The 19,569-nt window shown below is 46.6% G+C and overlaps 1 protein-coding gene across 13 annotated transcripts in view; it reads right to left on the minus strand.

The window, feature by feature from the left end:
* afdna (afadin, adherens junction formation factor a) overlaps nucleotides 1-19,569 on the minus strand; it is a 133,992-nt gene that overhangs the window by 26,921 nt on the left and 87,502 nt on the right. For 9 of the 13 annotated variants that reach the window (XM_024000588.2, XM_070446537.1, XM_024000590.2 and 6 more), the window contains 10 exons: nucleotides 18,124-18,185; nucleotides 16,379-16,584; nucleotides 15,089-15,109; nucleotides 12,842-12,987; nucleotides 11,692-11,786; nucleotides 11,150-11,415; nucleotides 10,732-10,875; nucleotides 10,076-10,274; nucleotides 9,628-9,731; nucleotides 7,276-7,356 (listed from right to left, as the gene is read on the minus strand). In XM_024000588.2, the coding sequence (XP_023856356.1) occupies nucleotides 7,276-7,356; nucleotides 9,628-9,731; nucleotides 10,076-10,274; nucleotides 10,732-10,875; nucleotides 11,150-11,415; nucleotides 11,692-11,786; nucleotides 12,842-12,987; nucleotides 15,089-15,109; nucleotides 16,379-16,584; nucleotides 18,124-18,185 (1,324 nt within the window). The remainder of the gene's footprint in view (nucleotides 1-7,275; nucleotides 7,357-9,627; nucleotides 9,732-10,075; nucleotides 10,275-10,731; nucleotides 10,876-11,149; nucleotides 11,416-11,691; nucleotides 11,787-12,841; nucleotides 12,988-15,088; nucleotides 15,110-16,378; nucleotides 16,585-18,123; nucleotides 18,186-19,569) is intronic. The other 4 variants (XM_024000589.3, XM_024000581.3, XM_024000591.2 and 1 more) reach the window with 1 other exon arrangement.

The raw sequence follows: 19,569 nt of genomic DNA on the forward strand, positions 1-19,569 counted from the left end.
GTTGTTATTTTACCTGAAATGCACAAGGTCCTCTAGTCCGACAATTAATCCACAGATGAGAAAGGAATTCGGTTTACCGTTTTATCAGCTCTCCTCCTTCCTTCAGGCTTCTTTTTCTTGTTTGGACTTTATATGACAGTTCATCTTTCAATCACCCACATGGGTATATGCTCCTAAACACCAATGAGAAGATTGGAGAGGCAGGACTTGCAACACGTTGAGCGTCACAAATAGAACCCATTTCTATTTTACACGGAACCCAAACCTGCTGCGCGCGTGCGCCATCGTGCATAAATGTATTTTGACCCCTACACCAAACGCGATCACAACACGCAGGTTAAAATATCAAAACAAACTCTGAACCAATGACATTAATTTGGGGACAGGTCGAAAAGCATTAAACATTTATGGAAATTTAGCTAGTTAGCGTGCACTTGCTAGCTAATTTGTCCTGGGATATAAACATTGAGTCGTTATTTTACCTGAAATGCACAAGGTCCTCTACTCCGACAATTAATCCACACATAAAACGGTCAACCGAATCGTTTCTAGTCATCTCTCCTCCTTCCAGACTTTTTCATCTTTGAACTTATATGGTGATTGGCATCTAAACTTACATAATATTACCACGACAACCGGCAACAGTTGTCTTTCAATCACCCACGTGGGTATAACCAATGAGGAGATGGCACGTGGGTACCTGCTTCTATAAACCAATGAGGAGATGGGAGAGGCAGGACTTTGTGCGATCTGCGTCAGAAATAGAATAGAAATAGACTTCTATTTTAGCCCTTGGCAKTGCAGACGCTCCTTGACGCACACGAGCAGTGTGGGTGCAATAATTGAATAACAGATTTCGAAATATATTTTGCAACGCTCGCGCACACGACGTAGTCAGCATGCAAGGACCAGAACATCCAATCAATCAGTATAAACCAAATTACAACACAGTCAAAACAAAACTACATGACTTATTGGGAAAAACAAGCACAAACAAAATGTAGTGCTATCTGGCCCGTATAGTGTAGCATGGCAAACTATTTGACCATGGTTACTAAACCTTGACAAAGTACAGGCTCAGTGAGCACAGCCTTGCCATTGAGAAGGTTAGACGCAGGAAAACTTGGCTCCCTGTAAAGGAAAGGCTCTGCAACCACTGCACCCCAGCTGAACCCGAGACAGAGCTGTATTTCAAGACAAAATGTCAAAAATCTAAAACAATTACAGTGTTTCAAAGACCTCTCTGATGAGTATAGGCGCAGAGAGCTGTGGGGTTGGCAGACCATTACAACAAACCTGCACAACCTATGCAATTGTTCAATGTATGGTTATTTTGACCTTTACTTATTGTTGTCCAGCTGACAATATTTAAGATGATGTTAATATTGTAAATCTCCAAAGTAAGCTTTGGCAATATGTACATTGTTACGTCATGCCAATAAAGCAAATTGAATTGAGCGAGAAGCATCAGGGCTCCCCTACCCCACCTTTGCCTATCAGCCCGACAAAGTTCATAGGCTCAGCCTGGCAAAACATATGTAACAGAAGTCTATAAAGTCCATTAATAAAACGCCGCAGTGCTTTAACGAGAGCTCTAATTGCTACCGTTTTTAAGTACGAGGGTTGGCTAGTGTAGTAGAATGCTGGGTAGTATTTATACCTGCCTAAAGGTGGTATAATACCCATTCATCCAACGTGTATCCCACCGCTCTCACTAAAACCTCCCTTCCTCCTTCCCTAAAACACCTAAAGACCCTAACATTTATTTTGGTAAAGGAGAGGAAGTTGACGCACTGTAACATTATGGTGAGCTCATGTGTAGCTAGCTACGATGCTGTTGTTAACTATCAGGTTGTCGGAGGGTGTTGGACGTGTCGAGTTGAAGTCGCGCTACACGCCTCGCCCGATGCTGAGGGGAGTTGTGTGTGGAGTCAGAGCGTGGCACACATCACACCTGGGGATTGGAGCCAGACAGCTGGGGCTGCGAGAGCCTCAAAGGAGACTATTACAGAGTGCTATACAGCTCTAACACGTRTAGTCACGTCTCAGAGACTGTAGACAGCATGTTCAGAGGAGAGATCCAAGCTCTTTACAATTGAAATCCAATAGAAACGATGCAAGAAGATGACTGGCAAGCTGCAGTATCCCAAAGTGCCTAAATGCATTCCATCTATTTCAATGTTATGGTTGTGCTTGGAAAGAGCGCCACAATTTCGCACACTGCAAGAGCTATTTTACAGACAGAAAATGTTGTCCTAAGTGTGTTGACTTGCACCACTAACAGCAGACCATATGGTAAACAGGGTGGGCAGGGGAAATGACCCCCTTACGTTGTAATAGCTGCTCAGTTCACCGGGTGTTATGATCTGAGGCTGAGCACATTTCCACTGTGATGGTAGGGTCCAGTAAGGACACAGTCCTAGCACAATCCAGACACATATCACATCTGTACACACACACACAGCAACATCACCTTTAATGGATTTAGAAGCTTTGACATGCTACAAATAGATGTGCCTTATAACAAACATGGAGAGCCATTACAACAAGTTGATCAAATGTTTAACTTTTATCCACATAACAGTTGACCACTTACATGAGGAGAAATGTYGACTCAGTTCAGATTGGTGCCCACTGTTCAAGGGGAAAGCAGTTCAGATGTACAGTAGTGAATAAACTTTACTCCAATCAGATGAATGTGTTGGCTGTAAGTCACAAACAGCTCTCCCGTCCCGCCCTGCCATGAGTGCCCTGTAACCCAGTTCTGCTCTATAGGAATTTGGAGCCAAGGCATCAGACTCGGCCACACAACTGTCCTTTTGCACTGAACCGGCAATCATACTATGTTTGTTTTTGTGTATATGTCAAGAGTTTCCGTTAGGAAAATGTGGTGCCGGAAAATGCCAATAGCGGCGGGTCCAATAGGGAAGTAAATGGAAATAAATTTGCCAAAATGATATAATTACTCCTGTCTATACAAAAATAAAATACTTCACCAGAAAGCATGACTTAAGTCAAAAAGGAATCAAGGATCATTAGCTATTAAAAGAAAATTACTGAAATGTTTCAAATCATAAGCTCGTATGCCTATGCCCATTTGGGAAGCACGCCATTTGTGCAGCGCGCGTGGAAACAGGCCTAGCTGATTATTGAGTTGCGGCTGTCAGTGAAAAGCATCTGAAATATGTCTGAAGATAACGTGTCTTCAGTATAACTTCAAAACAATTGAGACAAGAGGTGTGTGGCAAAAATACACTGTAGGAGAGCCTCTATCCAGAATGGCTCAACTGTCTTCCACAAATTCTTGCACATTCATTGTTTAATTGTGTGAATTGTTTGGCCTTTTATTAAAAATGTGTATCAATTGCCCATTTCATACGGTGCTTTCGGAAAGTATTCAGACCGCTTGACTTTTTCCACATTTTGTTACGTTACAGCCTTATTCTAAAATGGATCAAACTAAACATTTTCCTCATCAATCTACACACAATACCACATAAGGACAAAGCGAGAAAAAAATGGTTACATTAATTTCTGTTAATGCATGTATTAGTCATCTACAGTTCTTCATTCTCYGAGTGGAAACGTTGTTTGCAGAGTTCACAACCTGCTACACTTGTGAGAAACWAGTTTTACTTAATTTCATAACCATAAGAGAGTTGTCCGTTTTTTCCATTGTCTTTTGTTTGGAGTGCTCCATGTGAGCAATGAGCATGTTCCTGGTTTCTCGGTCCTGAAAATGTCGTGCACCGAAACAGTTCAACAAGCGATAGCATTTAGAATTGTTGCGCAATGAACGAGCTGATAAGAGCACAGAAACCAGCTGATGAGCTGCAGGGAGAAACCCCACTGAAAATAGGGGTTCCCTAATGCTGTATGCTGTGCGCGTGATAGCTGGGCTGGATAAATAAGATACATGATGACTAAACACAATTTAATTCCACTCAATTATGCTAATTCACCTATAGACCGATAAGGATGACGTCAAATGTATTTCCATCAATGAGTAAAAAAAAATGTAAAAAAATATGGGATTTTCCCCCCCCTCAGTTATTTTGGCCGGCAACAGTTTTATTTATCGGCATTTTTATTTAAGTCAATTGCCGGCTAACGGAAACCCTGGTGTATATGTGTGTGTGTACATTCCTGCATATATCTCAAAGCCATACTATGGTCTACAGTTTCCTGCCACGGGGGTTTAACACAGGAGACAATAGTTTGGTGGACTGGAGTCCTGAGGGAGTTTATAATATACACACACAAATCTCTGTCTCAAGTCAATTTGTCCACAGCTCCAAGGTGGTCAATCTGACCTCCATACCGAGGTGGAAATAGCTCCATCAATACACTTCATTCTTAAAGGCGACGTAATCTGACTGGAGACAGGAGGAGCAAGGAACTAGTAGCAGCACAATCTCACACGACTGAGACGTCTTATTTTTCCCTCGAGAAGAACGGTCTGTCTGTGATGACGTTGAATTGAGCAAAGAGAATGTTTCCTTGGATCTGAGGTCAAGTGGGTCAGACAGTTCCATCATCAGAATGAGCTCTCAGCACACTGGGCCACCTCTGTGACAGACACTGCGTGACCCCATATTAAACACTTCACAGTACACAGTTCGGCACCACACTAATCTGATAATCAACTAATAGCAGAGGGGAACGTCTTGACATGTGGCTGTGGTCTAAATGATTCCAGTGTGCTTCCCTCACTGTTGAGTCAGACGCCTGTGTCTGTGCGGCGGAAGGGGGTGGGGGGCTTTGCCCTGCTTGCTTGGGTTAGTGGAGACCACACAGAGCTGTGTCTTCGCCCCTCTGTCTGGGGGTGTGTGGTGGTGATGGTTAGAGGCTGCAAGGTGCTTCGTGTGCTTTTCTATTAAACAGGGTCTTAACAGACATGGTTCTGGGTCAGAACGGGGTATTTTGTACAATCCATCTCTCGCTCATTCCTTCGATGCTATTCAAGTCTTTCATTTTGTCATTTAATAACATGCACCTCTCTGTCTGTCAGAAAGGATGTGTTTAGGTTGCAGGACACACACACACAGCAGCTCTAATTAAGTCATTAAAAACAGTCGTTCACAAAGCGGCGGGAACAACGCTAAAACCAAAACGTGCACCCAGGGGGGGGTCCCCAGGACCGAGTTTGGGAAACCTGCTGTACAGAAGGGAGACCACAGGGTTTGTATTCAACCAGCTAGCCATTGTAAAGCAGCTTCTAGCAGCTTCTACGGTTCCATCACTATTGTACCAGCATCTTCAAAACAAACAAAGACTAAAAACCAAGCTCTTGTCCTTGTGTTGAAGTTCTGGCCTGTGTGTGTGCATTGCAGCACCCCCTAACAGGGGAAACAGCTCGTAGAGACGAGCGGTCTTAGGTCCCTTACATAGTAGGTCATATATCAACGTGAAGAACCGGTCCGCGCTGGACGTTTATTTACAGTCTCACACATTGTAAACGAGCAACTGTGAAAGATTGAACTCCCACTGAGAAGTCAACTTGAGCAAAAGACCACCAAGGTGCCAGATCTGGAAGGTCACAGCGAGTAGAACAGAAGCATATACTGGAGCTCCGTTTCCTGTGTCTTCACACCCTCCTCCTCCTCTCCTGCTGRGGTCCTGCCAACACCTCCACACATTCACACCATACAAGGCATGCTTAAAAACCTTGTTTCCAAGAGAAGTCAGCATAGAGACTTACCAGCTTGGACTGGTCCCTCCTCCCGACCACAGAGAACCACATGGTGAAGATAGTTCCCACTCGGCTAGCACCGGCTCGAGCTCAGGCAACAAGGGGCAGATCACAGCCCAGAAGTACTCGCAGAGAACAAAACAGCTAACGAAGGAGGAGAGACTAGGTGTGGAGCAGTGAGTGAAAGATAGCTCTACATCCTACTGTTGGACCCATACGGCAAATATCAGCAGCTAGCCGGAGTAGGAATTACCATATCCAGACTGTTACGTAACCAGTCCACCAGCGCTAGCCCCTGCTACTCTGCAACAGTTTGGGTAAACTTTCAGAGCACTTCCCAGCTGTGTGTTCTGCACCAGGCAAATATATCATTACTCTGTTTTTTTCTCATTCCCTTGCTTCCCCAGTCTGCCTTGTGCCTTCCTTCCTCCCCTCCCATTTCCCTCTCCTTCCCTCCCGCCACTCTCCCCCCATCCGTCTTTCTTGTCTTGCACACCACCTCAGGTTGAAAATAGCAGTAAAAACACAGGGGATGTGGCCACCTCAAACMCCAGAACTTTGCTTTGAAAATAAACAGTTCACGAAGGCCCCCCCCTTTCCCTCCTTTATTCACCACCTCTTCCTCTCAGACGCCCAGTCTTCTGGCAGCCCAGTAAGACCCCAGACACACTCACATTACCCACACAGACCAAACCGGGTCAGAACTGGGCTAAAACTGGGCCAGCTGCAGGTCAGTACCCAGGCCAACACCGCCTGAGTTCTATGTTAACTAACTAATTCACCACTGCAAATGATGACGCTTTAGTTAAAGAACCTATTACTGTAAGTCGTTAGCACAGTCGGACCAAAAGGTGAGGGAAACCACGGTGTGTGAAAACAACAGGTTCCCCCCTGCCTGCTCTGCTTCCTCCAACACTAGGACATGATGGTTAGGACCAGGGACGGCTGAAACTGTCAGTCGGGAGACAAATTTGCTTACTGCTGTTTTGACTTCCAATTTGAATGTTTGCCATACAGACGGACAGAAAAACAAAGAGCGATCTGTTTCAGTAAAAAACATCCCTCAGAGTGCTGAGGTCAGACAGAACAGCCGAGCTAACTCTGCAGGTAGAGGAACCATGACAGTCGCTTCATCACACACACTATCAACAAAAAGCTGCCTGCTCTGCCGATATCTCTTCTGGCATCCCATCATTATCCAGAGTTAAAGCAGGATAATGTAAGGCTCTTACATCCATCCACATGGCTAGAAACAGCATGTTCCACTGGCATTGTTGTTGACCCGAAAATGAGGACACACCCCGAGGCAACAGCAGGCAGGCCTCTTGACAACGGCTGAGATAAGGGCTTATTTTTGATTATTTATTTGTTCACCAGGCAGTAAGTCTGCTCAAGCATGGACGTAATGTACAACAAATGTAACTCAATGTTTCTGGCTTGTTTCTGTAGAGTCTGTTTCACATCGCTCAGATAGCACTTCCCTTCCAGTCAGGAAGTCACAAACGTCTTCCAGGAGTACTAGTGTGTACCGACAAAAACCTTTCAGCCTAAATACTAAAGGACACGATTAAGAGATGTCTTACCTTGGCAGCCACAATGCTGAGGCCCATGCCATTGTGCTTCTTCAGGGTGACCGTCACAACTTCCGGTTCCTTCCGCATTTGCTGCAACGAGAAGAGACAGCAATTTTAGCTTAGGAAAAATCTATCAACTGGAGTAGCTGGAATGCAGTTGGCATCAGCGGTGGGATCCGGTCAGCTGGTCAGTCAGGCTTTTAAAGGACTCTGAGCTGTCTCTCTGGGACGCTCCTCCGGCAGAATGAGGCTCTGGAGGAGGAAGCAGGGGGATAGACAGAGCAGAGCAGGGTCGTCATACAGAGAGAGCGCTGGGTTGGGGTGACCGCAGCGAGAAACGGCGGGTGCTGGAGAGGAGTCAAGAATGAAAGCCATATGCGCTTGGCTCCAGAGGCTCTCAATGGGCTCATTTAAAAAGGAGGGCTGCCTGGAAGCAGGGCGGGAGAGGGAGGGAGAGAGAGTGAAAGCGAGAGAGCAGTGCTTCCCACACAAAGAGGCACAGAGACAGACAGCCTCTCCTCCRTTTGGCACTGAACACATTGACACTCAACAGCCCCAAAGACACAAACAACTCTTCTCTCAGCTGAAGAGCTGTTCTATACTGCCGCATAGTTCAGAGACAACGAGAAAGGGAGAGTGGACACAAAGCCACATTAAGTAACAGGGCTGTGGTCGCATTTCTCATCGTGTGATGTGGTGCAGAACAAGTCTTTCTGAATGCCATTGGAGTGATTCATCAAGTGCTAGAGGGGCAGGGCAATGGTGATGCAGGGGTCAGCTGGCTACAATGAGGAAACAATGCATTCATTCAGGCAATAGCAATTCTGCAGTTAAGAGACTAACTCATAAACACCTGCCAATGAGAGTTTTTCCAGAGAGAGCGAGCGAGCTTCCTGGGTTTTAGGACCACAGCCGCTCTTCTAAAAAGTCTGACTGCACTAGGCTAGCTACAGTTACACCTCCTGTCTGGACTAGTGATCAGGGAAACCTACAGACACCTGGGGTGTATTTCATAGTTGAATTCCATTGAAAAACATTTTGTCTGTTTGGAATAAACAGTTTCTGCAGCAAAACGAGAAAACGTTGTGGAACCGCCAAAAGTTTTTTTTGCAACGGAATCCAACAAATGAATACACCCGATTGTTCTCCTCATCAGGGATCCCCTGTGTGTCTCGGTGTGTCTGATTAACCCTGTAATGGCTGTTAATAGGAGAACACCATGGAACACTACAGTAGTGATTCTGGAGCACGGCGGTGGTAACATGAGGCGGGGGTTCCTGGCACACAACCAAGAAGCCATTAATCAGAACCTCGGCGGTGTTTAAACGGTTTGGATGCCCTCCCCTTGCTCCCTCCCTCTCCCCGGTCCCGTCACTACTGTGGGGGGACCTGGGGTTTAAAGCATGAAAAAGGAGAGCTTGGGGAAAAACAGGGCACTTATATAGGAAGCGGTGGATTTGAGGGGTTTTGTGTGATTAGTGTGAGGAGAAGGATATCATTTGCTGCTGTTCCACAGCCCTCTGGTCACTAATTGGCCTCTGTGGTGTAATTGGTGTTGACTGAAATCGAGCAGGAGTGAGTGAGTGAGTGAGTGAGTGAGTGAGTTGAGTGCGTACATGGACCGCAGTATGTGAGCGGCGCTTACATGACCGCAGTATGTGAGCGGCGCTTACAGGACCGCAGTATGTGAGCGGCGCTTACAGACCGCAGTATGTGAGCGGCGCTTACAGGACCGCAGTATGTGAGCGGCACTTACAGGACCGCAGTATGTGAGCGGCGCTTACGGACCGCAGTATGTGAGCGGCCACTTACAGACCGCAGTATGTGAGCGGCGATTACAGGACCGCAGTATGTGAGCGCGCTTACAGGACCGCAGTATGTGAGCGGCGCTACAGGAACCGCAGTATGTGAGCGGCGCTTACAGGACCGCAGTATGTGAGCGGCGCTTACAGGACCGCAGTATGTGAGCGGCGCTTACAGGACCGCAGTATGTGAGCGGCGATTACAGGACCGCAGTATGTGAGCGGCGATTACAGGACCGCAGTATGTGAGCGGTGATTACGTGACCGCAGTATGGGCAATTAAGGCTGTCCATACGGTCATTACATATAGCAGGAGCCGTGTCAAAACAGTCACAAACATACATGGTGAGTAACAAACATATTTAAGCATCATAAACCGTTCAAAGCAGCAGCCTATTCCTCTGCACTTATCAGTGACTCAGCACTATGGTGGCTATTGTACAAGGACAGTCTGCATGGTCATGACTACTAGCCACTACTCTGCATGACCATACAGCTCAAAGAAAATGGTCTTTGCCTTGCATAGTTCTACAGTTGTAACGGCCTGTGGGACACCTACCAGGTCGGAGTRGTCTGCAAAGAAGTGGCTGTCGCAGTCGGCTCCTTCAAAGTGGATGGTCCAGGTCCCAGGGGAGCGCGGGTGAGGGGTTAGTCGACAGAATCCTGCACAGGACACAAGAGAAAATCACAGCCATCTTCTTTTATTACTTCTATTAATCTTAGAAGTAATCTATTACTTAGTACAGATCTGAGACTACAGTGACACGGTAGCACAAACTGCTCTTGGAATACACCTCCCTCTCTCTCATAAGCAAACACAATGATAAGGACAGGCGCAAACAGTTCTCCAGTCTTCTAGACTCTTCTTACATTCTACATTCCACTGCCAACAGAACAAACACGTGCCAGCTCAGCCTCTGATTGGCCCCAGCGACAGAACACAACCCGTGTGACATTCCGGGGAATGGAACTCAATCGTGTTTTTTCTCTCTCCTCTACACAAGTACCTCTCTGACAAAGGGGGTCCAGGAACTCCTGGAATCCGTTGGGAATGTTGCGCACAACGTCGCAGGAGTAGCCGTCCTCGGGCAGTAGGAAGGGCAGTTGCAGGTCGGGGTCCTCCTCCAGCTGGACCTCTCGGCCGTCGCTACGGGCCAGCTCATCTGCCGTGTTCTCCGCCACGGCAACCACGTGGTCTATCAGCTCCTATTGGGAGACACCAGATAGACCAATGAGGGTCTGGTTAGAGACACCAGACGGACCAATGAGGATCGGGTTAGAGACACCAGACGGACCAATGAGGYTCTAGTTAAAGACACGAGATAGACCAATGAGGGTTTCGTTCGAGCAGACGGTTAAGTGTCTAATAGTCCTCTGACTGTTTCCTCAAAAACCTTCCGTGTAGAATCAGCAACCTCACCTGGGAAAAAAAGCTATGAAGATCAGTCAAGTGGAGAGCTTAGCTAATGTTTCCCCAAAATGTACAGGACAAACTCCAACGCATTACAACGACGGGAGGAGATTTGTGTTAAGCAATGCTTCAAATCGCAACCTCCTATTTCTCTACTTCGGAGACATTCATTCATAGTCATTTACTATAACTGTAGTGTGTGAATAGAGCAGTGTGTGTGTGTGAATGGAGCTGTGTGTTGTCATGTCTTACGGGGGGGATGTAAGGCTCGTCGGGAGCACAGTGGTAGTTGGTCATGAGGGCGTTGAGCTGCAGGGAGTTCAGCTTGAAGCAGGTGTTGTGGATGTTCTGCACGTCCTGCATGGAGTACTTGTCCATGGTGAGGAGAGTCGTAGCCTGGGGAGGAACAACACAACAGAGTACTATTAATGACTTGATTTACAGTGACGTGTGGTCCACACAATGATTTCCCCTACAACTTTCCTTAGGGCAGGGTCACGAAGACTCCTTAAGCATCATCGAGAGCTGCTGACGTGTTTTCAACAGAAACCATTTGACAAGTAATCTTTTGCGGTGAAAGGGCCTACAGTAAGTCGTGGTATGGAAAACAGTGGGTATCTAACAGCCCTATCAGGATGTGCCTTCCTGGACAATGGTAGGTGGACCCTACCTGTACGATACGACTGAGGTGGCAGTCGGCGGCCAGCTCCAGGCCCTGTTTCTCTGCCCAGGCCTCGATGTGGCTGAGCTGCTGGCGGAGGATGGCGCCCCAGTAGTGTGAACACAGCCCAGAGTCGGCCTCCATCGCCAGCTTGTTGAACAGCCACATGTTGATGAAGTGGAAGAGCTGCGAGAACAGTTGGATGGTCAGCGCCGCGTTGACACGGCAACGACGCAGCAGCGACATGGCGCCCGTCAGGGTGTGCAGAACGTCCTCTGTGAGGAGGAGGATAAGGAATGGGGGGGGAGCGTCAGTCAGGGAGCGTCAGTCAGCATTGACCCTTGGGTCTAATACCATTAAAGTCCATAGGGAAAATGTATACAGTACACTAGAAGGCTCAGTTTTCAAAACCAAGCTGAGTGTACTTCTGTGTGGCTGTAAATACACTGGTAACAGTACACCCCCCCCCCACCCCCCACCCCACTGTGGCCTGGCTGACAGTAGTTGATGTACACAGTAAGATTATCAGTGTATGAACAGAAGTGAGTCACCTATTTTGGGCCTCTGAGGGTTCTGTTCCTCTGGGTCATCCAGAAATGCAGGCATGTAGTTATTCAGGTCAGACTGCAGACACTGGACCAGGTACCTGAGACGACAACAACACACAGTACACATTGGTTCTGAATAGTCCACACGGATATGGACAAACAAAGACACCCACACAATGCATATACGGCCAACTACGCAAACCAAACTTTGCACATGTTCACTTACACAGAGAGACACACAAACACAAAATACAGACACGAATGCAGAAACACATACTTCCCAGGGAGTGGCGAGCAGGGGAAACGGGGGACAGAGAGCCGTGGAGAGTCTAAAACCACTGTGTTTTTACTGGGGACCTCTCCCCAGGCACATGCAGCCCTGCCCCAGCCTTGCCAATACAAGCCAGGCCTGGGACATTCCACAAATTCACCGCTCCACTTCCTGCATCCACACAATGGCTCCAGAAATACTACTTTCTCCAGATCCTCACATGGTCTGAGATGAAGCAATATAAAACCTGGCGACATGAATAAAACGCTAGTTCAACAGCTCACGGTTGAGGTCAGGCAGAAGTTGACACGGGCAGCTAAGCGCTAGCTACAACACGGGTAGCAGACGCCTATATTTTGATTTCTCTCCCAGGAGAATCAATGAAAGCAGTGACAGGGAAGGTCACATTTGGATCTATAATTTTCTTAATCATTTCCCAATTATCGCATTACCATGAATGTGATGGTTTCCTGTGGCTCACATGTGGTTTGAGTTAGCCCTGATGGCGTACACAGCACGGTGTGGGGTTGCTGCACCACTTGGCCAGCACACAGACACAGCTGGGAGCAGGATAACCTAAAGCCTTGTGTTTAGGTCACAGACGGGATAATGAGGACAAGGAAAGGATCGGAGGAGGGACAGGAACAAGGAGGGAATCATAGCGCTATAGGGAGTGGTAAGAAGGGAGGGTATAAGGACAGGTCAGCTTGGACTAGGACAGGAAAAGAGGCAAGACATTAACAGGGTAAGGAGTACATAATGGGGCAGGAGCAGAGACAGGGCAGATGTACTATAAAGTTCGACAGGAGCACCAAACTAGAGAGTCCCCGGGTTAGGAAGGAGACAGGGGCCAGAGCGTAGGGAGGAAGTCTGGTCACTCACTTGAAGGCCATCTGGACAAGGTGTGCCAGCACGTCCTGGGCGTCCAGTGTGATGCGCGACAGGTCCTTGTCCTGTTTGATGAAGTTGAGCAGCTCTGAGGCATTGGCCATCCAGAAGGCCAGGGCCCCCGCGATGTTCTTCTGCTTCTGGAATACACCAATCACAGAGCGGGACAGGACAGAGAGAAAGAGCGAGAGCAGGGGTCAGAGGCAGGGTAGAACACAGAGAGGGGTGACTCTCTCAGACTCACAGGCATGAGCGGTAGCAGCACTCCAGGGATAGACTTGTGCCAGACACCCCACCCCACCCTACCCGAGACCCACAGAACCAGACACTGGCCCCAAGCTACAGCCTCTCCCAGAGGGTCCCTGACTTCAGGTCCCTGAATTCAAGGTCAGTATTGGAGGAAGGGCCCTTTGCAGAGTTGGCTACTGGATTAAGAGGCTCTTTGGCATATTACAGTGGCAGTTTTTGTACCACTTCAGGTACAAGTGGCACGTAATAAGCACAGATCTAAGGTCAGTTTCCCCCAAATGGTTCCGGTTAGGATTGGGGAGGGTAAACTGAACTTAGATCTGTGCTTATTACATGCTCATTAACATTGTCTAGAGGGAATTTCATTCAACTTGTCTTTTCTAGCAGTTCTTTGCCGGTCCTGATATAAATAGCCTCTACATCACTCTAGCAGCATCCATCTCTGCACTGGCCCAAATATTCTACATCAACCAGTATTCAAACAATATTTTGTTGGGATGGACATTCAGCTCAGTCCTCATGTACAGCGCCTTCAGAAAGTATTCACACCCCTTTACTTTTTCCACATTGTGGTGTTACTGCCTCAATTTAAAATGTATTAAAATTGTGTCACTGGCCTACACACAATACCCCTTAATGTCAAAGTGGAATTATGTTTTTTTACTGCATCATGTTATGGGTATGCTCAACATCGGCAAGGCCTAGAGAGTTTTTTAGGATTAAAAAAAACAGAATAGAGCTAAGCACAGGCAAAATCCTAGAGGAAAACCTGGTTCAGTCAGCTTTTCAACAGACACATTCACCTATCAGCAAGACAATAACCTAAAACAAAAGGCCAAATATACAGTGATGTTGCTTACCAATACGACATAGAATGTTCCTGAGTAGCGTAGTTCGGTTTTACTTAAATCAGCTAAAAATCTATGGCAAGACTTGAAAATGTCTGTCTAGCAATGATCAACAACCAACATAGCAGAACTTGAAGAATTTTGCAAATATTGGACAATCCAGGTTTGCAAAGCTCTGAGACTTTCCCAGAAAGACTCACAGCTYTAATCGCTGCAAAAGGWGATTCTAATTTGTATTGACTCAGGGGTGTTAATATTTACATAAATAAGATATTTTTCTAGTTCATTTTTAATACATTTGTAAAGATTTATAAAAACATGTTTTCACTTTGTCATTATGGGGTATTGTGTGTAGATGGGTGAGAAATCAGTTTACTCCATTTTGAATTCAGGCTGTAAGAACAAAATGTGGACTACGTCAAGCAATATGAATACTTTCTGAAGGCACTGTATTTTACCCTGTACAGCTGTTCTTGAACTTCTCCAACATTTAGCAGAGATGATCAAGAGAAATCTATGAGGCGGCAGTAAGTGCTTCAGAGCCCAGTGTCTGGTCTGTGTGATGAGTTAATGTCAATGTCCCCTTGACACAAAGAAAAAAGGGATACACAAGGTCCGCCCAACGTGTCTCGGCCGGCACTGGCCCCTGTGTATTCCGCACTTGTCTATCCCCGCAACGAAACGACAACACCCCCCTTTCAGAACGGCCACAGAACAGAACGCATCCAAAAGAAGGACGTTAAACCACAGACGTAAAATAAAATAAAATGTAAAGGGAAAAATTCAGCAAAAGAACAGCGGGGTTTGTCGCTCATCCACACTGAAGTGCAGTAAAGCAGGAGGTCACATGACATTAATTAATATGTTGCCACAATCAGAAAGATTTGTTGGGAGTTGTTTTTAGTACGACATGTTCCAGGTTGCTGAATGAGGGTTATTATGTTGGCGTTTTAGAGTCCAGCTGTCAAAGGAGGGATTACTTGGCGGTTTGGTTTGGTTGAGGGTTTTGGGGGGGGGGGGGTTTCTGTTATGGAGAAAAGAAGCATGGAGGCCTGAGCAAAGCTTGACTGAGCCGATAGAGGGAGAGACGGCGTGAGAGATGAGAGAGAGTTCTCTCCCCTAGCAACGCGTTAGGTGTCCCTACCTGGTCCCCTTCAGGAATCTCCTGTCACAGAGAGGTGAGGGAAAACAGACAGACATCCCACAGGACAGAGAGAGACTGTCAACAACAGCCAAGGACAGAAATTGACACAGGCATGTCAACAAAACACACAACAATAAATCTCTATAATTTAGGATGTTCCGTTTACAAAAAGTGTTTTGATTAAATTAACTCCTTTGATTAAGTTATGGGCGTTTGCTGCTAAAAACTGCCAGCATATACTTTTGCATGTATCCAAAATGATGTAGGTCGAGGCTGCGTGCAGATGTGATTATTTAAGGAACACAGCCTAAATATCCAATGTCCCTTATGGAGGTTCAAGACCTTGGACTCCCAAAATCATCTGGATGAAAACCACCTTTAAAACAGGATTTAATGCCTGCAATCCTGATTCATGTAGGACTCACGCAGAGCAGCGCAGACATGGGGAGATTTCCCTAATGCTCCTGGTGTGTGTGCGTCTGACACTGTTCGTGTGTAGACAGATAATCATCTAGACTACACTCACCATGGAAGTTGAGACGGTGTCTTTAGGGTTGCATATAGAGATAGGATGAGGAATTCCATAAGGATTGACCAGACTAACCACACATCTTAGCTTCCTCGGAGATGGACGGTGTTATGTGGAGTCAGTCAAAACCTATTGGGTTTTATTGTTTTGGACTATTTTGGCCATTTTGGTTTTTCCCACAAAACTCCAGGGTTGGTGTCCCAGAGTATGGGTGTTCCTGCTACGCATTTGGGTTTTATGTGTTGGCTGAGAGGGCTTTTGGAACACCACAAGGCCCCTGTATATCAGTGTGTTCCAGTGAATTCATTTAAAGGGCCATGCCTTGTTTAAATCATTATGGAGGGGGACACAGAGACGCTGGACAGACAGACAAACACATAACGTGGGATTTGCATCTATACAAAGTATTCTCTGGAAATGACCTGGATGAATAAAGTAAGAGATTACTTTGCAAGAGAAACTCTACTACGACTACTACTACTAGTACTACGACTACCAGTACTACCTAGTCAGCTATACTGAGCTTTTCTTTGGGGTTTGTTTTGGTCCTGGTATTTAGAGGGTAGTGGAATTAAGCAAATAAAAAGAAAAACAACAAAATAGTGCAGATAAACACTTTGTCAGAGTGGTCCTTCCTTGGGGAACTGACAGGACATAACGTGGTCATATATGCTCCAAGCCCTGGCTTCAACCCATGAATGTCCTGCTGATTTAAAAACAGGAGAAGAAAAAGAGAGAGCGAGGCAGCAGGGTGGACTCACCTGGATGACTCCTTCCATCATGCTCACCATCTTGTTAACGATGGCTATGACCTTGTGGGTGCGTTCCGAGGGACTGACGTCGGGCCGGTAGTGGCTGGACATGACGTAGCGACAGGTCATGTACAGTACGTAGGTGGGGGACAGCTTGAAGTGCACCGTGGAGCTGTTGGTGTAGTTGATGATAGCCGACAGAAAGGCATCTTCGGCTGGAGGGGGCAAGGCAGGTGACATCCACACGAGCAGACAGACAGGCAGGCAGGCAGGCAGACACGCAGACAGAAGGGGATAAGGTGTGCGTTTACATGACATAGGTCACAGGTGATATCAGTCCGGCTTTAAAGAAACTAACTAGCTACAGGTTCACCCAGGAGTCTCAGTGTGTGAGCTTGTTACAGTAGGGACTCAGATGGGCTTTGTGATAACATTGTCCCCAACCCCGTCTTCCTGGTTCCCCAGCAACGGTTGTTTGTAATGCATTGTGACGGGGTTTGCTCTCTCACATCCCTCTATTGGAAATCAAAGGCCTCTGCTCCCTAGCCAAACACATGAGCTCATAAAACTTTAAATATACAGCGACTGACTGAGCCGGGCCCAAGACTGCAGAGTCCACAAACAATGTTCGGCATATGAAAGAGCTTGAAAGGCAGTTAAAATGGCTTAAATTAATAAAGATATGCCGAAGGCTGGAGAGAAAGCCCATCTGACATGAAGTAGTATCACATGGGAGAACCATTACATGTCATTCAGAGTAAACTGTTGGGTTACGCTCCCTAATGATTAGAAGGGGACGAGAGAGAGGGGAGATGGAGGAGATGGAGGAGAGAGGGAGATGAAGAGTATTCTTTTGGAACTTTGTGTAATGTTCATTTATATTATCTAGTTCACTTGCCCTTAAATTAATTTTTGAGAGCGAGAGCGATAGAGAGATAAAGAGAGAGAGATAAAGAGAGACAAAGCAGAGACAGACCCTTACCAAGTACAGGCTGAGTGACCACCAATTGGCAATAGAAACCGGCAGACAAAAAGAAATGTCTACCCAAAGAGGAGCGTTTGTGGTCACTGCACCACAGGGGAGGTAGAAACATAGATGCACTTTCTCCTTTACTGTGAGAAATATTCCTCACCACTGATAGAAATGACTACATTTGTTCAAAATGTTTACTTATTAAACCCAGTTTAAAAACAAAAAAATACTCATTGGCGAAGGACCAACAGCTCCTTTTGCAGCTAGCTCTAGCGCTATCATGCTAGCGTTAGGGATAGTACGATAGCGCTAAGGCTAGCAAGAGATAACGCTAGAGAGCAAGAGAGACCACATCAGTTGTCACAGCTTGACGAAGGCATGTAGACATTCATACAGATATGACCTCTATGGTACTAAGGTCTAACAATGTGTGTAGTTTTACATAATACCATTTTACTCAATGTTAACATGACCGTGTTCAATAAAACATTAAAAGCCAGTTAGCAGCAGCAGCAGACAATGAATCAATACTTTCCACCCATTGATCTTTCAGACACTAGCTAAATGCACTTATGGTATGACCTCCAGTTTAAAATCGACACTGAAAGCATCGCTCAGATGGCGTGTGGATGGGTCCATAGAGTTATGTTATCATGACTTTTACTAAACTACACAGCAAGTATCAGAAAGCGAGGGAGGGGAAGATGGGCACCAAGGCGAGAGAAAGAGGAAAAGCCAGAAAGAGAGAGAAAGCCACAACAAAGGCGGTTGCAGTACTCACAGTTGTCCCTGAACTGGATGCTGGCCGGCAGCGTCAGTTCTGGGCTCAGGATGTCCTGGGACCTGCGGGGAGGACAGAGGTGGTTCTCAGTGAACCAGCACAAGTCGGGCCCATTCACCCCGCTGTCCACCGACGCCCACCTCTCCAGAGGTGTGTGTGTGTTTCTGTAGATATTGGTGTGTGTGTGTGTCTGTCCGTAGATATGGGTGTGTGTCCGTAATTGTTTGTCAGAGCATCAGCTTCCCTATGCGTCAGAGTGAGCAGCCTTATTTGTGTTTGTGTACCAGGCTCAGTGGTCTGTATGATTGATGAGGGGACCCAGTACAGCTCAGTGGTCTGTATGATTGATGAGGGGACCCAGTACAGCTCAGTGGTCTGTATGATTGATGAGGGGACCCAGTACAGCTCAGTGATCAATAATACAGACAGACCACTGAGCTGTACTGGGTCCCCTCATCAATAATACAGACAGACCACTGAGCTGTACTGGGTCCCCTCATCAATGATACAGAACCACTGAGCTGTACTGGGTCCCCTCATCAATCATACAGACCACTGAGCTGTACTGGGTCCCCTCATCAATGATACAGACCACTGAGCTGTACTGGGTCCCCTCATCAATGATCACAGACCACTAGCTGTACTGGGTCCCCTCATCAATAATACAGACCACTGAGCTGTACTGGGTCCCTCATCAATAATACAGACCACTGAGCTGTACTGGGTCCCCTCATCAATGATACAGACCACTGAGCTGTACTGGGTCCCTTCATCAATATACAGACCACTGAGCTGTACTGGGTCCCCTCATCAATGATACAGACCACTGAGCTGTACTGGGTCCCCTCATCATGATACAGACCACTGAGCTGTACTGGGTCCCCTCATCAAATAATACAGACCACTAAGCTGTACTGGGTCCCCTCATAAATCATACACTGGGTCCCCTCATCAATCATACAGACCACTGAGCTGTACTGGGTCCCCTCATCAATAATACAGACAGACCACTGAGCTGTACTGGGTCCCCTCATCAATAATACAGACCACTGAGCTGTACTGGGTCCCCTCATCAATAATACAGAACACTGAGCTGTACTGGGTCCCCTCATCAATAATACAGACAACTACTGAGCTGTACTGGGTCCCCTCATCATAATACAGAACACTGAGCTGTACTGGGTCCCCTCATCAATAATACAGACAGACCACTGAGCTGTACTGGGTCCCCTCATCAATCATACAGACATCACTGAGCTGTACTGGGTTCCTCATCAATAATACAGACCACTGAGATGTACTGGTCCCCTCATCAATGATAAAGACCACTGAGCTGTACTGGGTCCCTTCATCAATAATACAGACAGACACTGAGCTGTACTGGGTCCCCTCATCAATAATACAAATCACTGAGATGTACTGGCTACCCTCAATCAATACTACAGA

Source organism: Salvelinus sp. IW2-2015, linkage group LG14 (genome assembly GCF_002910315.2).
Source record: "Salvelinus sp. IW2-2015 linkage group LG14, ASM291031v2, whole genome shotgun sequence".
NCBI lineage: Eukaryota > Metazoa > Chordata > Actinopteri > Salmoniformes > Salmonidae > Salvelinus > Salvelinus sp. IW2-2015.